The sequence below is a fragment of the Lepisma saccharinum genome, chromosome 19 (genome assembly GCF_977018435.1).
Source record: "Lepisma saccharinum chromosome 19, izLepSacc3.1, whole genome shotgun sequence".
Taxonomy (NCBI): domain Eukaryota; kingdom Metazoa; phylum Arthropoda; class Insecta; order Zygentoma; family Lepismatidae; genus Lepisma; species Lepisma saccharinum.
In genome coordinates, this window is record NC_139247.1 from 50,608,409 (window position 1) to 50,630,625 (window position 22,217).

The 22,217-nt window shown below is 38.0% G+C and overlaps 2 protein-coding genes across 2 annotated transcripts in view; one reads left to right on the top strand and one right to left on the bottom strand.

Moving 5' to 3' along the window:
- fbp (fructose-1,6-bisphosphatase) overlaps positions 1–11,649 on the top strand; it is a 29,781-nt gene extending 18,132 nt beyond the window's left edge. The window contains exons 3-7 of the mRNA XM_083140850.1: positions 1,161–1,267; positions 7,362–7,506; positions 8,568–8,705; positions 9,321–9,437; positions 11,258–11,649. Coding sequence (XP_082996976.1) covers positions 1,161–1,267; positions 7,362–7,506; positions 8,568–8,705; positions 9,321–9,437; positions 11,258–11,449 — 699 coding nt within the window. The 3' untranslated portion in view covers positions 11,450–11,649. The remainder of the gene's footprint in view (positions 1–1,160; positions 1,268–7,361; positions 7,507–8,567; positions 8,706–9,320; positions 9,438–11,257) is intronic.
- A 1,901-nt stretch (positions 11,650–13,550) lies between these two features.
- Cbp80 (Nuclear cap-binding protein subunit 1) overlaps positions 13,551–22,217 on the bottom strand; it is a 107,434-nt gene continuing 98,767 nt past the window's right edge. Inside the window, exons 15-17 of the mRNA XM_083140851.1 lie at positions 18,218–18,485; positions 15,159–15,272; positions 13,551–13,938 (exon numbers count right to left, since the gene is read on the bottom strand). Coding sequence (XP_082996977.1) covers positions 13,825–13,938; positions 15,159–15,272; positions 18,218–18,485 — 496 coding nt within the window. The 3' untranslated portion in view covers positions 13,551–13,824. The remainder of the gene's footprint in view (positions 13,939–15,158; positions 15,273–18,217; positions 18,486–22,217) is intronic.

Sequence of the window (22,217 nt, forward strand, 5' to 3'; positions counted from 1 at the left end):
CGAGAATACAGAGTTCGACTCGGTGTCTCTAATTGATCTTTGCTTTTCTTTTTAGTGAAGTGAAATTGTCCGATGGTGTGTGAAAGGAAGGGTAGTTAGTAAAGATGAGTCAGATTAGAGCATTATTACATACGCTGTTTTCCAAGGTACTATACGATATTAAATTAAAAGTTAAACAACTTGGCCGTCCCATGCCAAATGGTAATAGTCATCGAAATTTGAGATTTGAACTCTGTTCTGCTTCTAGTCATCTGTCAACAAGCTCTGAACGAATTTTGCACTGACGAGATGCATGTCAAGTTTTTCAGTCAGGATTTTATTGCAGTATCCTACACTTATGCCAACTTCTTCAGCAACCTCACGGACAGTTGAACGACGATTTTCACGAATCACAGCCCGAACAATCTCAACATTTTGGTTGTCTGTTGACGTGGAAGGTCATCCAACCCTTGGATCTTCAGGAATCGAACTCCTGACCTCCTTAAAGCGCTTAAACCAATCATAGCACTTCGTTCGGCTCATGCAGTCTTCCCAGTATGCTTGGTTAAGCATTTGGAATGTTTCCGTAAAAGTTTTCCGAAGTTTTACGCAAAATTTCCTCCAACTCTTTCATTGTTGCTTTGTCACTAATCAGACGAGCCACTTGTGCACGACCTCACTCAATCGGCTGCTACTCGACAACTAAGGCATAGATCGGAACCCAGTAAAAGGCAATATCTTACCAAGATATGCTGCTGGTGTGCACGGGAGCCGGATCACGCCATCTGCAACCGTTGGCGGGCTATTAAAAAAGATCGGTCTTTTTTTGAACAAACCTCGTATGTGTGTTCATAATTGTATTAAGATTCCATGGTGTATGTTAATTGTTGATGTTGATATATAGACAGACGATCGTGAACGAATTTCAATGAATTAAACATAGTGATGTTACATCAAACAACACATTGGACATTACTTGCAGGTTAATGTTAATCATCCTCTCATCTATTTTGTGTGTTTGCATGTTTTTCATGATTCAGTACTTTTTGTACATAATTATTTCATCAATATAAAGCTATTATTAAGTTTTGAGAAGATTGCAACTGTAAATGACTCTCTATTGTAGCAGATAGCATTTTTGATATGTTGTTTATACTTTCATCATTTTTTTTTTATTTAAGGTTGAGACTGAAAGGCAGGGGAAGTACATTGTATGCTTTGATCCTTTGGATGGGTCCTCAAATATAGATTGCCTTGTTTCTATTGGATCCATATTCGCTATTTTAAGGTAAGATGATAATTTTTAAAAAATGACTGGAATATATTTTTTTGAAATTATCTTGTCTGATTGGGTATTGAATAGTACTGTAGGGCAGAGTTTTCAACAAAATGTTCCTCATAGAAAATTATGTACCTCTCAAGTAAGACAGTTTAGTGAAGGGTATTGGATGGGTTAAGGTTAATTTAATACCTCAGTATATGCAGGACAGGGACAAATTACTGGCGTGTAGAGCTTCAAATGATTCAGTTGCCATGTTTATGGAAACAAGATTTCCCTGTTTGTGCCTTCCCAATGGATACCTTGCAATCAAGGGGTCCCAGGTTCGATAGTAGTTCGGATCCCACTTTAAACACACTGTTCAGTCCCAATTAGCCTATATGTGCAGAAAGTGGACTTTAAACAAAACTAAATCAAACAAGATTTTCCTCCCCTTGAAATTATTTTTCTTCCAAGTAGGCAAGCAGAAATACCATGAGTAAGTTATGGAACATACTACATTTTCAAACCCAACAAGTTCCCGATACCAAGGAAAGTCAATTGCCTTCAGCAGTATATTTACATTTGCCTAGTTAGCATCTGTTTGTCCAATGCTACCACATCTTGCAAATAGTTAACAGAAACTGTGAAAGGACTTCAGAAATTGATTAAATAAATCTGTTGGAATTCAGACAATCACTTTACTCATAGCTACTCAGATTTAACTGTACTATGGAAGGAAGTGTGCATTTATGTAAATAAGTGTTTTGTGCCTTGGGTAGTCCAGCTAGCTTGTCTCCTGTCAAATATACTTAGCATCCACAGACTCACTAGGCTAATTATGGCCAGGTAGACTGTGAAAATGTCTCAAATGGGTCTGTCTGGGTTTTGTGCTTTTCGCTAGTGTTATTAATAGTTGTACAACATTTTGTAGCCGATCTTCATGGTTAGCACAGCATGCTACAACACCAGGGTTTCCATGTTTGAATCCCGCATGTTCTTTGTAAGTGTCCCTTCACAATTTCATCATACCATCACTCATCCTCATCTTTGCGATTACCCAAATGTGGAAGAAATGGGAAGTAAAATAAATCAAACATTTGTATCGTCAGGAGAGAAATTATATTATGGCATCATTAATACGCCTTTAAATTAATATAATTTGCATCTCCCCTGATGGTGTAGTGGTAACGTTGTTGTCTTGTAATTAAGAGGGTCTTGCATTCGATACCCGGTTCAGATCCCATTTTAAAGAATAGAGTAGAATAGATTTATTTCATCCATGAATCAGATGTTTGTACTTACACAGATGTTTGTACTTACATGCTGTAATATCAGAAATGTCAATTTGTGTCACCGATACCAATACTTGTATAATTCCAATTTAAAATAACAAATGCTATATTATATATATATATGGATAAAAGAAAGGAGGGCCAAAAGGGCTAAATAAAAAGCAAAGAAGGAGAAAGGAAACACTCACCAGACAATGAAAAATTTATAGACAGGGGGATGTTGGTTGTGTGGTGAAGGAGTGTTGTGGACCAGGATGTTTTGGAGATTGGGGGCCATTTTTCTTGAGGTGGGGATGATATTGGGTGATACGTGCAGGTGGGTTGGTGGCGGCAGGTTTCTTGGTGGTAGTGGTGTGAGACAGCTCGCGATATTTGTTTAGTGACCAGGGTGGAGGGATATCCACGGTTGACCAGGGCTTCATGTAGGCGGAGCTTATAATTCTGGCGGGAGGTGGGTGAAGTGTTGAGGCGCTGTCCCCTGAGGGCCAGGGAGAATGGAATGGCTTTTTTGGTGTGGAACGGGTGGGAGCTGGAGAAGTGTAAGTATTGCATATGGTTGGTGGGTTTTATGTGGATAGAGGTTTTCAGATGTCCTCCCTTGGTGTGCACGTCCACATCCAAGAAGGTGATCTGACTGGGGAAGTGGATCCAGGTGAACTTTATGGAACGGAAGTGATTAAGTTGTTTCCTTTCTCCTTCTTTGCTTTATACATATATACATACATATATATATATATATATATATATATATATATATATATATATATATATATATATATATATATATATATATATATATATATATATATATATATATATATATATATATATATATATAAGGGCTCAGCCCTTAATACAATAATACAGTAAAATACAATGCATGTATATATTGTGTAGGTCCAGTCCCAATTAGCCTTTAAAGTGCATATATTGGACTTAAACACACAAAATGTAATTTATATTCCTTTGGTAGAAAGAAAGATGATAAAAATAAAGTAGCAACATACAATGTCCTTTTTCAGTACGTTTTGCATTATGTTTTCACTAACAATGGTAATGCACTCCTGACTCTACAAGTATATAAAAAGGTCAGTTTCATTTGGATTGGTAAGTGTAAACAGCATCGGCAAACTTTAAGCAACGGTGTGAAACAATAGATAGTAAGTCCACGTAGTCTTTATTTAATTACCACTGATGACATGAACAATAGTTTACAGGATTGACAATGGAGTACTCTGATGTATGCTATAGTCGGAAGATGTTTCTGCCTGTCTCTTATCAGCTATTGGAGTGCAGTAAGTAAGCACAGAAGCTGTAGGTAGTGCACATGCATTGCTATAGTTGCTTTGTTTAGCTGACTCTTTGTAGCGCATACATTCAATGTATCAATGGGAAGGCTGAAGTATGGTAGCATAACAAGCTGATGCATGGCAGAAGAGGAAATTGAAACCTTTCATGACTTGCATTTTATAGTGACATATTGCTTTCATAGTTGCAAACAGTACATGTAATAATTTTATTGAAACGCTTATTCAATCATTCAAAAAGGCACAGTTTTTCCTTTTGTTATTTTGATTTGACATTAGATGGTAGTGTACTCGTGCAAATCAATCCATTACAATAATACATAAAAATATAATACGAGGGTCACTATTTATATTTTGAACCTTGGCAACACTGATTGAAGTTAGGCGCGATTTGACGTTTGCACGGAATCGTCTGGCATTATTGACCATAACGTACTTCAAATGTTTTGTCAATAGCTTCATTTGTGTTGTTTATGTTGCCTTGGAGATTGTGCGACAACAATAAAATGGAATTAACTCGTGAACATTTTCGTGCGATGATTTTTTACGATTTTCGACGTGGATTATCAAGACAAGAGTGCATCGATCAACTTACTTCCACATTTGGCGATGAAGCCCCATCCTTTGCCACTGTGAAACGCTGGTATAACGAATTTAATCGTGGCCGCCGTTCGCTCACCGACGAGATTCGCGAAGGTCGTCCAAAATCAGTTGTTGTTCAAGAAAACATTGATGCTGTGCAAAACCTAATACTGCAAGATCGTCATGTGACATACTGTGAGGTTGAGGCAACCATAGGCATTAGTTCCACCAGCATATATAAAATATTACATGATCATTTAACTGTGAGAAAGGTATGTTCTCGTTGGATCCCACACAATTTGACAAAAACTCAAAAAGACGCTCGCGTCAATTGGTGCAAACAAATGCTCAATAAATACAATCGTGGTGCTTCAAAAGACGTATATAAGATTGTAACAGGTGATGAATCATGGATATATGCATATGAGCCGGAACGTAAACAGCAGTCGACTGTATGGGTGTTTCAAGATGAACCCAATCCAACAAAAGTTGTTCGTGCTCGAAGCACATCGAAACAAATGGTCGCCTGTTTTTTTCGGGAAAACTGGTCGTGGCAACTGTGCCTTTAGAGGAACGTAGAACGGTCAACTCTGAATGGTACACAACAATTTGTTTGCCAGAGGTCTTCGGTCAAATACGGAAAACAAACAAACGCCGTCGGATCATTCATCATCAAGACAATGCCAGCTGTCACACATCTCGTCTAACAACCGACTTTATGAATCAAAAAATCGAATTGATTGGTCATCCATCGTACAGTCCTGATTTGGCACCCAATGACTTCTTCTTGTTCCCGAATGTCAAGTAATAAATTGCGTGGACAACGATTTTCATCGGCGGAAGACGCCGTTGATGCGTTCAAAAACCATATTATGGAGGTGTCTCAAGAAGATTGGAAAAACTGCTTTGACAAATGGTTCGAACGAATGCAAAAGTGTATTGACCATAAAGGAGAATACTTCGAAAAACAATAAAGCAGTTTTCAATGCCAAATTCCTGTTTTTTCATTGTTAGGCTCAAAATATAAATAGTGACCCTCGTATAATAGACTATCCAGGAATGCAAACAACATATATGCATGGAATTTTCATGAACCTTATTTGTAGAAAAATGCCGGGTGCCCAGTAGCCATGGTGCCTGAAACTTTTCACCTGATGATTGAATTTTTAAATTCAGTTCTAAAATTATTTTTTTCTAATATTTCGAGTTCACTTATGGAAATTTCCAGTACCTTGTTTTTTTAAATAACGTGTTTTTAAATTCTTGTGTATCATTAAATCGGAAACATGAGCATGCCATTGTAAATTTCTGCACTGTTGCTAGCTGAATTTTAAAATCTGCAGGGATAAGGTAGAGTAGGCCATATATTACAATGTACTGCATAGTTATTTTTGATGTTACTGGTAGAGCCTTCTTTAAGAAGCACTCCAGCACAAGAATTAATTACTTTTAATTCAATCTTGTATTGATTAATAAATGATTAAATGTTTTAAGATCACATTTCATAGCTTATCTTTGTTGGAATCATGGTTTTCTTAGCCAATATTTGAAAAAAAAAATGATTGCTCTTGTGAAAGAGGGACTGGTACCTGAATTATTTTTAGTTTTGTCTACCTCTGCTTAAAATATATCCATAAATTCAATTGCGAGACAATCAGAATAGTAAAACAACTGTTGTTAGTCATGAAAACCACTAAAATTTGATGCAGAATATTTGAAATTTCTAAATTTTGCAAAATTGCTGGAATACCTGGACTCTGGAAAAGAATCCACTCATATTGCTGGTTCACAGTGTTTGTTAACAACCCAGTGGGCTTAAACGGGTTCAGTTTGAACCAACATTTTCTGATATTAATATATTCCCAGTATTGTAATATGTTTTAGATTACACATGAAAAATTTGTTCATATATTTATTATATTATATCTTATTTCATTAAAATGAGGCAATAAAATTATGTACTAAATATATTCAAAACATAAACATATTAAGTGTAAAACTTGTAAGGCAGTCCTTAGTGAAACCTAACAAATTTAATTGTGTTCAAGGCAGACAGTTATTTTAATTTGTATCGTGTTTTTTGGTAAAATGTTAGGACACTGTTTAAACTCTCAATTTATTTCCTTGAAATTTCTAGTCATTATTAAAATATAGGAATATCTGCATGCTGCTGACAAAGTTCACGGAAGCATGTGTGTAAGTGTATAATTCTGATGTTTTGACAGTTAGTGCCATGAAACATATTTCTGTATTATTGTAGCTGCTTTAGACATGCTAATAAAATGTAGTCATCCCTTCATTTCATTTCTTCCCGGTTAACATTTAAACTCGACAAATTTAAGACTTTGCCACATGAGAGACTGGCTTGATACCAAGAGTAGCTGATTTTTTTACACCATGTCCCTACATACAGCAGCTCTGGGGTTCATCCAGCCTCTAATAAAATAGGTGGTGGGGGTAAAGGCAGTCTGAGCATGGTGCTGATCATATTGCCTCCACATCCATGGCTTCTTGGCAGATCACCTGTGATTTTATTTGGCTCGAGCTTGTTCTAATGATTGCTAACATTTTCTCAAGTGGAATGCTGAAAAAATGAGGCTGCTTAAGATATGACAATATTCAGCTAGATGCTCAAGTAAACTGTCAGTTGGTTTCTAATCTCTATAATCTCTCACCTTTCAGAGAAAACCTGACAGAAATTTATATTGCTGCTTGGAATATGCAATCTCCCTTGCACTTTCCAAGCTTTGTTAAGTTGCTTAAAGAGTAAGACTATTGAAAGCATGGAATAAAGTCACTGCTTCTAGATTTAGCCTTATTTCAGTAGCATGTAAATGTGTGACCGTGTAATGTTTGTTCATTCTGAAGTTAAAACATTGCCTAGCTTGGATTTGCAGGGAAACAGCATATTATATTACATGATCTTTATGTACCATGTAGGAAGAACAGTTCAGGAGCTCCAGGAATTGAGGATGCATTGCAGCCTGGCAATAAAATTGTTGCTGCAGGATATGCCCTGTACGGAAGTGCGACTATGATGGTGCTTTCAAGTGGTCAAGGTGTAAATGGATTCACACTGGATCCTGTAAGTTTATTTCTAAGCTATTTGATATGCTTTTCTTTCTGTATATGCGCATTTGTGATAGAACCTCACCTCCATGCAAACTAAAAAGCTCAAGATCAAATATTAGATATACAACACATGAAAAAGTTTTTAAAAAACTGGCATTCAGTCTTTTACATAGGAAAGTATAGCCCTGCCAAGATCATAGAAATTGATACAGTGTAATGTTCACATATTTTTATTTTCGTGTTTTAATTTAGGACTCTTCTACCTTCATGTAGAAAATCTCGACACTTCAATTGCTCAAGTATATATATATATATAAGTTCCGCACCTTGGCCATGTGGTTTAAGGTACCAGGACTTGGGCTTGGGCTACGGCACGTGCACCGGTTAAGAGTCTCCTGGGGAAAACACAACTACTTTTCCCCTGAGATTTCGGCCAGTGTATGGGAGTGGCCACCCACCATTGACATTGGGGAGTAGCGTAACACGGTCATGGAAACCTACGACTAGGACTTGGGGTTCGTTGTGCTGACCACACATCACCCCGTAACTAGTTTGATAATCTCCTACCTGTGCTGAGGCATGTGAGGCTGGCAGTCGGTAGGTAGGCCCTGGTCGTCACAAGCTGTTGCACCATGGGTGTAGTTACTTTATGTGTGTGTAATATGTCCATCATATGCTTACCCAGAAATTTCTCCAGGGGGAGTTTAATTTCCTGACATAAAATTGAATAGGTGAAATAATAAAAATCAAATAATTAGTAATTATGGAAAGGTAAATCTTTGTGTATCCCCTGCCATAAAGACACGTAGGAGGCAAGGCCTGCACACCTTCCCATGCACATTACAGTTTGGTTGCGATATTATTTCAGGTTTATCATTTTCAATCTGTACAAAACTATTGCTATTAATGTGCGAATAATAAACTTTGTTTTTATCCTCTAAATTTGTGATGAAAATGTGAAGACAGGAAAAAAAAACTTTGGCTCAGAAAAAAAATTGTTAAAACCAGTCAACCACAATTGCTTGCTGTGTAAGTTTTAAATTACAGTGCTATTATATATAACCTCTTTTGCAGCAAATTGGCGAGTTTGTTCTGACAGACCCTTTGATGAAGATTCCTCAAAGAGGCAAAATCTACAGCATCAATGAAGGCTACGCATATGCCTGGGATAATGCTGTGAAGGAATATGTTGAGAGCAAGAAGAATCCTAAGGTATGTTGATTATACAGGAGGAAAAATAATTATAATAATTGTTCAATATAAGTGATTTCTTCGTACTAGGTGGTACTACAGGTTGATCCAATTATAATGCACATTTACAGCACTGGTCATATAAATCATGCTAAGGTTATTCTAATTGTGTAAATTTAAAAACTGTTCAGAAAATTTGTTAGAATATAAGAATTACTTTGCAACTACACTATCATTCTAACAATGTTCACATACTATCAAAATCTTAAAATAAATCTAATTTAATCACAATTTTATGTTTTTCAGGGGTGAAAGAACTTAAAATGCAGGAAAATTTAAAATCGGGGAAAATTTTATAGCATTTTCCTCTCTTGGGACGATGAAGACTGAATGTATAATGCGGGAAAATGGGGAACATAAAATTGGTATCCTCTGTACATGTTTGCTGCACAATCTTGATGAAAATTGCAGTTTGGTATTGATGAATATATTTGAAGTAATTCTTTCTGATGATAAGTTACTGTAACGAGTACCAGTTCTCATGTGCTGATGGATGAAGAACTTAAAAGTGAGGGGAAAATGTAATACCAGCATTTCACAGTATATTTACACAGGGTTGATATTTTTTTTCTGTAGGTAGGGAAACCGTATGGAGCCAGATATGTGGGATCCATGGTAGCTGATGTGCACAGAACGTTGAAGTATGGAGGGATTTTCATGTATCCTGCAACAAAAGATGCTCCTCAGGGAAAAGTGAGTATACAATGAGGTTCATAAGTCAATTACTTTTTATGGTTAATTTAGTAACTGAGGTCTAACTATTGTGTAGGTGAAGTTCTGTATTTCTATTGGTTTTCCAAATTTCTCTATCAAAATTAATCAGAAAACATGGAAATGCGGAACTTCACCTACATGATGTATTTTATGCTGCATATATACTTATATATCGGTAGGTTGCAGTGTTTGGCTAGAATGTGTTTTCTCAAACTAGCTCATTATTCCTGCACTGGGAAAAATTTTGATCATCCACTTCTATTCCATGAAATATTTTATGAAACTGAGTTTCTGCATAGGCTAGTCCATCCTTGGCTAGACACAGATTTCAGGTGTTCATCCAGCATCGAGATAAGGATAGAGTTACTGATAAAAGGTAGCCTGTTTTTGTAAGGAAAACCAGGCAGCATATCGACCACTTGTTCAACCATCACTCTTTGATTCTTCCATCCAAGATTGGTAGAAAACCGATGGATGTGAATGTTGTACTGTACCCTCTCCTGTACCACTATAGAAGATAATCTTTATCCACCAATACCTTTGCACATGATTGTACCAGGTGGTTATAATTCAAGTTCCGCACTCAGAACTCTCTGGAGCCCGTTTGAAGCATGGGATTGTGGTGAAACTTTGTACAGTGTCTATAGAGACCACCGAGTAACAAAGTAGTTCAAATTTTCACTACCAGGTGGAAACATGGCAATAAAATCAGGTGCACAGTGAATGCTTTGTGTTACTGGTGATCTCACTGTCTTATGCTTCCAAAGGGTCATTCACTTTGGTCAGCCGCACACTGGATCTGACATGATGCGATGCAGGATTGCAAGTTGACTCAAGTCAAATGTTTCGTCTGGTGTGCGGCTGCCCATAAGACACTTATATTAAACCTTCACCGAGATGGTTTGCGACAAGAATAACTCCGTGCTGCGGGCCTTTGACATCATGCATCTTGAACACTTGTACTGACATAAACTAAAGATAAAGTTTTGCATGTCCAACTTCTGGTTGTTGTTATTTCGGTGTCACATTTCCACCTGGTGATGAAAAATTCATTTTTTTCATCAGCATTCGCTTCCCCATGGTCTCTATACTAGACTACTGCACGGGGCTACTTTCACTTGCTCATCATACTTGTTCAAGTCTCCGCACCCTCGAGCCTGCTACGCTAGCGTATACAATGGAATATCATTTTAAAGTGGCAATAATTGTAGACACATACTGTATATGTAAAATATCCACCTCTGTAGTTTCAGCCCACACTCATCTATTTCATTTTCATGTGTCACTGTATTGGTAAGTAGACTAAACTACATGTTAACATGGAGATGATGACTATGTTTACTTCAATTTCAGTCTCTTTCACTTCACGGTTCACATTTGAGGACTCACTACCACTTTCACTTCACGGTCCATATTTGAGGACCCACTACCACTTTCACTTCACGGTCCATATTTGAGGACCCACTACCACTTTCACTTCACGGTCCATATTTGAGGACCCACTACCACTTTCACTTCATGGTCCATATTTGAGGACCCACTACCACTTTCACTTCATGGTCCATATTTGAGGACCCACTACCACAGACAAATTACAGTTATACGTGCACTACTGAGCTTTTGAGTGCATGCCACACGTTTTGCCTACTCTATACAAAGTTTCACAGCAATCTGATGCTTCAAATGGACTCCAGAGGGCTCAGAGTAGGGCAACTTAATTAACAACTACCCAGTACTTATTTATTTACAGTAAACTTTGCTCAAGAAAGAGAAAGCAATGCACCCATTTTCTTTTTCAGTTGAGGCTTCTGTACGAGTGCAACCCAATGGCATACATAATAACTCAAGCAGGTGGTTTGGCCTCGAATGGAAGCATCCCAATTCTTGACATAGTGCCAGAGAAAATCCACCAGAGGTCCCCGGTGTTCTTAGGTTCCACAGATGATGTGGAAGATGTCCTGGCTATGATCAAAGCACATGGTTCCAAATAGGGTCTGAACAAAACTGTAGCTCAGTTGAGCCTCAGGTATCGGAGTTGATTTCAAAAACATTCAAATTTTGTAATGTAGTTTTGCTGTAGGAAAGATTACATTATTTTTTAAATACATATATATATATATTTTTCATATGTACTGTGTTGTTTATGGATTCAATGCCAAGTTTTGTGAATAAATCTTTAAACGTTAATGTGTGCAATATATTGATTTCCATATAACTAAAAATTAGAGATAAATACCAATCCAATATTTCTATGTTTATTGGTTTCTTTTAATAAGGCACAATCCATCAATTGTTACTGGCCATCCCAAACTAAATTTTCAAATGAAACTATTAAATAACGAGTTATTAAAAAGTTGCTGTGCTAGCAGAGAGAACAGATTTCAGAATCTTTGGAAACAATACTGTTTGCAAGTGTTACTTGACGTTACAGGGTTTGTCTGGAAAGTAATGAGACTGGCCATCGCACGCCGCTCCAGTCGTCAACAGTGGAATTGGTGGTGGTGGGGGGGAGGGGTTTTAGCTAACCAATGCTACTCTGATCAGTCGCTTCCGAGCTCTGGTAGAGTAAGGGTCGCTTATCACGTGAACCATGTTTAAAAACGACGTCGAGATTTTTTGGAAGCTCAAAACACAGCGTTCGCTTCAGCAACTATACACCATTAAATTTTGTTTCAAGCTTGGAAAAACTGCCGCAGAGACATTCGTCATGATTAAGGAGGCCTACCAGGACCAAGCAAGAGCCCAGGTTTTCCGTTGGCATGGAGATTTCAAGAAAGTTCAGAGTGGCACAACAAGGAGTCCCCGAGACCCAAAAAGGCAAGGATGTCCAAGTCCAGGATCAAGACAATGCTCATTGTCTTCTATGACAAGAAAGGGGTGATACACAAAGAATTTCTGCCTCAAGGGAAGACTGTCAACGCCGCTTACTACGTGGAAGTCCTCAAACGCCTGCCAGACAGAGTCAATCGGGTCCGACCGGAGATTGCCAAATGCTGGAAGCTCCATCACGATAATGTGCCGAGTCACACTTCGTTGTGACGTCATTACTGGCTAGAATCTGCATTCCCGCAGCCAACGTGCAGTCCAGACATGAGCCCAGCGGACTTTTTTCTATTCCCCAAGCTCAAAAGAAGTTTGCGTTTTGGCCAAAGCAGCAACAACTTGTGTTCTGAGGGGGTTGTCGGAAGCTGATTTCCAGGAGGCGTATGCTGCGTGGAAATCGCGCTGGCAGCGGTGTGTCGATAGCCAAGGAAAGTACTTGGCTATTTTAATTTTCACAAGTTGTACCAATTGGATCAATAAATTTTATTTCCTGACCCAGTCTCCATTACTTTCCGGACAAACCCTGTATTGTGTTCCATACATGTTAATGTGATATGTTCTAAAGCAACGTATCTGGTTGTTAGGTGGCATGAATTATCAACAATAAATAAGACTCCACCTTACTGCTAAGGATTAGAAGTGGGGATATGTTGTTCTGACTCCAACTAGAGCCCTTCAGAGCAGAGTATTTAAACAAAACTGAAAACCGCACTTTTGGAGTAACATTCCTCTGGTTCTCATGCAATGAATTGATGTATAACAGATGGATTTTGCCTTGCAGAAACGATGATTCATATTAATTTATTTTACAATACCAGGGTAACACATTCATAAAAACAATATCAAAGTGGGTGTAATAGTCTCTATTACAGACTATTCGTACACGTTAGGGGTTCTCAGAGAATCAAGGGGTTTTGTATTTGCTGGATTTGGTAATGAAACTAATTTCCATTTTTTCTTGAAACACCTTGATGCAAAACATGCTATATAAAATGCTTGTTCATTTATTTTGAATGCTCAAGAAATTTTCTTTAATAACAAGTGTAGTTGACTAGCAAATGATACCATGGAATGGTCTAGATTTTTATTTTAAAAGTGATGAATGATAATCCAGAGCATTGAATTCATAAAATTCAGTAATTTTACCAGTTAATACACCCCATCCATCATATGTATACTGATTTAAGATTAGTGCTATGGGTAAAATAAACCACCTGAAAAGTGAAAACACTCAAGGTGTAAAACAATGGAAAATTAAAGAAATGCAAAAACAGATTATATGTTTATTGAGTGTCTAATACTTCTGAAACATACCATCCAATATGTTAAAAACTTAAGATGAAAACTATGAAAATGGCTTACATGCACACATAAATTAATAGCACTCTGTAGATTCACAGAAGCCCACTTTCTCCAAAACAGCAAACTAAACACCTAATTACCAGTCCTTTGTATCTACTATATTTTATACATGGTTCTTCGAGTCTTTGTCTATAGAATAAAAAAAAACTGTCACCTTGAAGTAATTTCTTGCAAACTCCTGTTATGCTTTGAGTGACACAAATTGGTGGAACACTTCCAGAATGTGTGGATCCAGATCTTGAGTAAACAACAGTGTTTCCAACGTAGAGCTGTATTTCTCTACTTGCTCGTGATGCTGTGGAATACAATAACAGTTTCAATAAACTTCGTAAATGAGAATAAATTTAACTTTACAACACTGTCTTAATGAGAAAGATCTTTTAGTCAAACTAAAAATAAATGTCTGATGAAGGGAGTGTTTGTTCTCCTAAAATGTCGCAACGAAAAACTGTGTTTTATTCATGTTGAGGGGAATAAACAACACTGTTCCGTAGACTACAAGAGAAATAATTCTAGAATGCAAGCAATACGTACATACAAGAAAAACTATTATGAAAATCATGGCAACGCTTCCCCACCAACCGTACATCCAGTACCTGCCCCGAACGAATTCTTTTTGTTCCCGAGGCTCAAATTCGGTCTGAAAGAACATCGTTTTGGGACTATTGAAAGGGTACAAGCAGCCGCGACCATTGCTCTGAAAGTCATCTCTGGCCAAAACTTCCTGTGCTGCTATGAAGAGTGGCAGCAATGCTGGAACCACTGTATTGATACTCAAGTTCATGATGAAAATTGTGCGAATTACTTACAATTTTAATATAAATATATTAATAACTTACGTTTAGCGAGTATCTACGTAACTTCTGCGACGTTTCGGGACGCAACTGCAATCTAAAATCCATTACAGATTTTTATTGTTTTTTAACCACACACCTTTTACCAATCCTATATCCTGTACCCATGGAGAGGTCGACGTGGTTATGATTTATACATAACCGAAACGTGAGCAGCCTGAGGAACATCGCAGAAGTTACATAGATACTCGCAAACGTATGTTATTAATATATTTATATATGATACTCAAGGGTCCTGCTTTGAAGAATATTAAGTGTATTTCAACATAGTTGTATTAAAATGATTTTCCCAGAATTAGTCTCATTACGTTTGGGACAGACCTTGTATAGTAACGAACAAAAAGACAGAAAGGAAATATTGTGTGTAGTTTTCAAGAAATGGCACATTAATTGCTGCCACGTGGTGCTGGGAGATATACAAATCTGCCCATAGAAGGTTAAATTTAATTGACAAAGTTCTGCGAGAAAAAGAGAACTGCTGAATTGAATTCTTTATTCCTAGCCCGATATGCAGTTAAGCATTGATAATAATAGCAAGAATTCTTTTTTTTATATACATGTTATTGCATTACACTATAATTGTCACAAAACTATAAAGTAATGTGTATCTACCTTAGAAATTCAATTGGTGCTACATAAATGTGCAATACTCTTTACTTACTGCGAGAAAGACTTGCTGCAACCTGCCAATAGTCCACCTGTACCAGAAAGTGTTAAAGTCCTTTCCATCTGTGTCACAGCGAACAAGATGCTCCGATAAAATCATAATAAATCTCTGCAGGAAGAAGAAAAGTATTTTTTTTTTGACTGGAACAATCATGTAATCAGTCACAGAAGTTATGAAACTACACAAAACAAACATGCTTATGGGCCTAGAATATCAGTAAATGGGTCAAGACTGCACTTTGACTTAACAAAAGTTCAATATTTTTTCAATATTAGACAATAAGTTGTGAGATCGTCTCATTTTTAGGGAACTTTCAGACTGAAGTGACAAGTAACATATGACACAAGGGTTTCACACCCAAGTGACATGAGTCCTTTCAGTCTGTAATTGCTCATGCAAGACAAACACTGAGGCAACACAATACATGCTATTGAGAGAACATCCCAGTCCGATGGACATTTGTGTCCATCCAGTACGAACAGTTTCATTTACTTCTGATCAGTTCCTAAATTCTAGTTAAACATTATAATTTGAATGAATACATCAAATCAGGGACGTAACATTCAGGCAGGTGGGCTCTAAGACTAAGGGGGCCCCGAAAAAAGTAAAAATTATGGTCGTATTTCTCATGTGAAATATTTATGCAAAAATTCACGATAACTTGTTGGACATTTTTACCAATTTATTCTTTTTTTGAATAAAAAGCAGTCTTGTCATTTCTTATTTCTCTTGACCTTGCATTCTCGATTATAACTGTATAAGTTAACAATAAAGCACCTGCAACTGCCACAAAGCAAGTGTGAGGCATTTAAATGCTTGCCTTGACCCACCCAATCCCCCCCAGATGCAACAATCAGTAACACAGACGCTTACAGACAAAGGTTGTAACACAGCATACAGAAATATTCGAATAGCACTGTGATATCCACAAATTAACAATGTTTTCATTTTTAAAAAAAATATTGTACCAGCACCATTGAAGAGCCATGATAATTATATAAATTATACGTATCAGCATTGTTTATTAAAATGAAGAACATAAATGTGAGTTCACCCCATCCCCGTGAAAAAAAAAATGAAACATTTTCGCAATATGACTGTAGTTTGGAAGAAGTCTGGACAGGGATTAAAAAGAATGGACTGTCCTGACTAAATCTGGATGTCATGTAGACTAGGGATGGCCAGATCCGGATCCGTTTTGCCATCCCACATGAGCGCTTCTTTGGAAAGTAAGAATATGTTTATAACATATTGAAGTGGGGATCTGACCCCGAAACCACGTAAATATGGCATAGGAAGAAACAGGGGGCATAGTGCCCCTCTATACACCTGCCAAATTTCATGGAAATCGGAGGGGGACACTTAGATAACCTCCCTTGTTAGTCTTACACTTTGTAATTATATAACACTGCATATATTATAATGTTTTATTTTAATTTGTAAAACTGTAACTGTAGAACAATTGTATAATTTTTGTATAACATTTCTATCTTGTTAAATGTGTTAAAGGTTTCATCCTGGAATGGAATGTCTCACATTTATGTGCGTTTCCATTTCCAATACATTCGAATGAATACATATTCGTTTTAATGGCATTTACAAAATCACCTCTGACATTTTATGTTAAACAAGTAAGGTTATTTTTGTGCACGAGTGTGTTAGTCGATGCGTAGCAAAGTATTTTAGGAGCAACACTTGAAAAAAAAATCTTCAAGGACTAACTAATGAAAAATTCCTTTGTAATCGAAGATCATAATACCTTTTAAGGTGCGGTAATATTATAATGGGATTGAGATACCAAACTCCCGGATCAGGATCCGAAACTTTCAGATCTGGTTCCAGGTCCGTAACTTTTGGATCCAGATTTTTCGAATCCGGATCCGTTTGGCCATCCGTAATGTAGACTTGCATCTATGGTATTAAAACTAAAATTGCAAAATATTGCAGACTACAGACTTCTGGAGCCTGCCTCTCTCACTAAAGAAGCCATTCATACATGCAAGGATGAAATTGAAAATCTTGCATAATCTGAAAATCATAAATGTTATATTCATAGGTTTTTTCATCTTCCCATTTAATATTTCATAGTTCGAGGGGTTGGAGATAGTCTCCATGGTCCTACAGCTTCATATTTCAACTCCCGGAAAAGAGAGAAATACGTTTTTAGGGTGACGGAAGTTATTAAATATCATTTTCGTCAGTAGTTTATTATTATTATTTAAATGTAATAAATTGCTGACATATCCCTGAAGATTTTATATCGATTCACATTGAGATTTCAAATTTAAGGAATCGATGGGGCCTCGTATTCAAATCTTGCCCAGGGCCTCGCGACATGTTGCTAAGCCACTGCTTCTGATGGTTCATTTTCAAGTGATATGTGTGCCACTTGTCACTTCTGTCCTAAAGCTCCCCTGCATCCTGTAACCATAGGTGCATTTACCTTTGCATTATTATTTGGGAAAGATACTTGGTAACACACAAATGGTAAGCACACATGCAAGTGGAAAAAGGTGAAGATTGTCATTTCTAGATTATTAGTGGGGTGAGATACATCCTCCCTCTCCCCCCTTGCTTCCAATGCCTGCAGGTACCTTCGTCAGTCGTGTAAAGTTTCTCAGGTCTCCTGTCTGGAAAGGATTGGGAACATCTAGAAAGTCTCTCTTTCTAGAGAAACAATCTTTTTACATAAAGGAGCTTTCAGACCGAAGCAGAAGATGACAAACAACATGGGCCCCTTCAGTGAATAAGCAAATGTTTTACCACGCATGTGCAAACAGTCTGAGGAAACACAATGTACGTCGATCAGAAAATGGCCCAGTCTGAGCAACAAGCGACATGTGCAGCTTTTCATGTTCATCTGGTTTAAAAAGGTTGCATTGATTACTAAGGGTTACCTTCCAAGTGACACGTGACGTGTCCTAAGTCACTTCAGTCTGAAATCTTCCTAAGGGGAACTCTGAATGCTTTGTCTGAAATCAGATAGCATCAATAAAAAATATGTCATTCAAGAAATGGCTTACTGAGAAGTCCAAACCTTACATAACATGTACCTGAAAGATGATAAGAAAAAGGTTCTTCTGATCAGCCTGAGCTGCCTCCAACCGTTCCTCCATCCTCTCCACCATTTCCTCGGAAGGTTTCTCACGGTCCTCGGACTTCTGAGAAGTATTTCCGCCTTCCCTTTCTTCATCAGATTCTGAACTGTCACTCTCTGCTCTTCGCAGCCTCTCTCTTGCATCATTCAACTCACGAGTTAGTCTCCCAACGTGCTTATTCATCTTCCTAATAGTTAAGTGAAGGATCTCCCAAATATATAACCTAATGAAAATAGTAAATGGTTAGGAAAACAAAATCATTCAAACACTTTGTCTAGTGCAGGGGTGTCTGCATAAAAATACACATTAATATAATACAGGTAATGGACAAAATAATATGAACACCAATGCAATTGCAGAAAACTTGTATTAGTAGGGGGTTGGGCCCCCCCTGCCTGAATTACAGCTTGTATCCTACGTGGGATAGACAAATAAAGGTCCTGTACAGTGTTAACTGGAATACGTAGCCACTCCTCGCACAAAACAGTCTCAAGTTCCGAAAGTGTCATTGGAGGTGGAAACCGATTACACACTTTGGCCTCCAAAATACCCCACAAAGGCTCAATGATGTTAAGATCGGGGGACTGTGGACACCAGATGAGATGTTCTACCTCATCACTGTGCTCATCAAACCATGCATCAACGCACCTAGCAGTGTGAATAGGGGCGTTATCATCTTGGAAGATGGGGCATGCATCGGGAAACAAAGTCTGAACCATGGGATGGAGGTGGTCACCCAGGATGGTGCAGTACTTCTCTGCGTTGATTCTCCCACGCAGGACGACAAATGGGCTAACACCATTCCATAGCCCCCCAAACCATCACAGACCCCCCACCATGTTTCACGTTAGGCACTAAGCAGTCAATATCAAATGCTTCAGCAGGAGTTCTCTACACATAAACATGTCCTGTAGTCTGAAATAATGTGAAAGATGATTCGTCTGACCATATCACATGTTCCCATTGCTGCTGTGTCCAATTCTTTTGCTCTTGGCACCACCTTCTTCGTGTCACTGCATTACGTGGAGTCACCAACAGTTTGGGGATGGCAACTCTGCCATGAATGTTCACAGAATGCAGCTCCCTTTGAATGGTTTTCGTTGATACAGTGTCCTGGAGGTGATTGTTCATCTCTGCGGTTATCTGGGACAGTGTTGTCTTGTGCTTTCGAGTCACTATTCGCTTCAACACACGTCGATCCCTGTTGGATAACTTTGTTTTTCGCCCACTATTCTCCTTTGCAGACGTTGTCTTTCCATGTTGTCTGTAGGCTGTCAGAACAGTTGACACTGTGCTCCGTGCTACACCAACAAGTGTAGCTGTTTTTGTCACAGATGCTCCAGCCAGGCGGGCTCCTATGATCATGCCTCTTTTGAAGTCTGAAAGGTCGGACATACCTGCATTTGACGGATAGCTGACTGCTCGCATGCAACTCTCACACCAGCTTCTGATAGACTGATATGTTTGCTTTCATCGCCACTAGATGGTTGAAATCTCTGCTGAGTGTTGTTCCTTTTCCACGACGGCGTATATAGGCCTTTGCAAACCAAGGTGTTCATATTATTTTGTCCATTACCTGTATATACACAGGTATACCTGTATATATACTTTTTCCCCCCAGTGTTTTCAATTGAAATACATGCATATCTATCAGGATTGTTACTCCCATACCTTACAGTATTGGCCATATTATTGGACTCATAAGTTGAAAAAATGAAACACAGATTAACTCACTTTATAAATACGGAGAAACTAGTGTTCACTTTTATCCGCGAAGCTGTTTTTTCTTCTTTTTCGATTAATTTCAGTGGCCACTGCCACCATCCTCGGTGGAACTTGCTGTACTGTTGCTTGGCATGCATCTTTTGTTTGTAGTTCTCTGGCTGCCGCTAGGTGCGCTGTTGTTAACTGTGCATCTGGGTTTGTGCTATTTCCGGGCGATAACTGTTGTAGTAGGGGAATCCAAGTGTGATGCTCTTGCCTACTACGAGCTAAACATCGATAGCGGTCAAGCGCATCACACTTGGATTCCCCTACTACAACAATTATCGCCCGGAAATAGCAGACGACACAAACCCAGATGCACAGTTAACAACAGCGCACCTAGCAGCACCCAGAGAAATACAAACAAAAGATGCATGCCAAGCAACAGTACAGCAAGTTCCACCGAGGATGGTGGCAGTGGCCACTGAAATTAATCGAAAAAGAAGAAAAAAAAAGCTTCGCGGATAAAAGTGAGTACTAGTTTCTCCATATTTATATACTACCGCGTCTCTCTTTTCCCAATTATGAACTCACTTTATGTAGAGAATTTTGACAGATTTAATGTTTTGTGATACATATTGCATTGTTATACACACTTCAAGTACTGACAGTACTTCGTATGACCACCTTTGGCTCTTTTTTAACTTATTTTAATCATTGTTTGTGTACAATTCCCATTCACTCTTTTTCCTAAACTTCAACCACGTGGTTTATGAAATTACACAGTGCGGCAATTTGAAATCGAGACTTTTTTTTTTCCTCGGTAGGTTCCGCCACTGTGCAACTGTTCTGTGGTGCGAACAAATGAGGGGTATCTCACGAATAATCAGTGCAGAGATCGAGGATCTTGAGCGACATTGTTGCATGTGGCACTGTTGAGTGTGGGCACATGTTGTGAAAGTGCATTGTGATTTCAACGTGGAACAAAAACCAAACATCATGCTTTGTGCACACATGGGTAAGACTGCTAAGGAAACATTTCACATGTTGCACCAAGTGTATGGGGACAATTGTTTATCCCATAGGCATGTATTCGAATGGCACAGGCATTTCATTGGAGGGCGAAAGTGAATTGAAGACGATGAACATCCACGTGCAGCAAGGACAGTGAGAACACCGCAATTTGTTGAGAAAGTGACGACAATCATTACTGAAGATCGAAATAACAGACAGACTGTTACTGCTGGATTTTATCTTCAGATACTGAAACGTTTGTACAAAGAATAACACACCTGAGGTTCAAGTATTGGGTTGATGGCAGCTGGCGTCTGCTTCATGACAATTCTCCAAGTCACAAGGCTCTGATTGTGAAGGATTTTTTAACTCGAAAAGCAATCTATGTGTTGTCACACCTAGCTAATTCACCGGATCTGGCTCTGTGTGATTATTTTCTATTTCCTAAACTGAGAGCTGCACTGAAATGTTCCTATTTTGATGATGTACCAACAATCAAGAAGGCCATGACAATGATTTCAAACAGCATTACACAAAACTAATTCCATAAATCCTTCCATGCACTGGAAGGCAGAGAGCAACAATGTGTGGATGCAGGAGGGTCATACTTTAAATGATCTCAGGTAAGTTAATTTCTGTGAACACTTGTTTATTTTTTATAGCACCAGTCTCGATTTCAAATTGCTGCACTATGTACATGTTCCTCCGAAGATACAAATAAAGAACACCTTACAACAACCAGAATTAATATTATTTTCTTGTTATAACCAAAAAATAGCATAAATAACATGGTAAACAATGTACATATTCCTCCAGGCATTTTTGCGAATATGCAAAGAATCATGCTGCCATTTTTTCTTGGGACACAGTAACAAAAAGAATTGTGGGAAACAAGATTATATCAAAACTGACAGTTTTGTCCCATAAAAAGTTAGAACAATCATCAAATATAATTAGTTACAACACTTTCAAACAAGGAAATGTGCTTCTTTTTTTACAATGAGTCCAATAATTTGACCAATACTGTAGTTCAGATTTAAAGTGCACTAACCATTCTGAAATGCCAGGAGATGCCAAAATGAAAAGAAGAATGAAAAATAATGCATATTTGTATTTTTTTAAATGTGTTATTTAGTGTTGCTTTTGTGCTACTTTTGGCTAATTCGGATGATGAGGATGAGTGATGATTAGATGGTATTGATGAAGGTACACTCACAAAAACAGCCTGTGCTCAGCC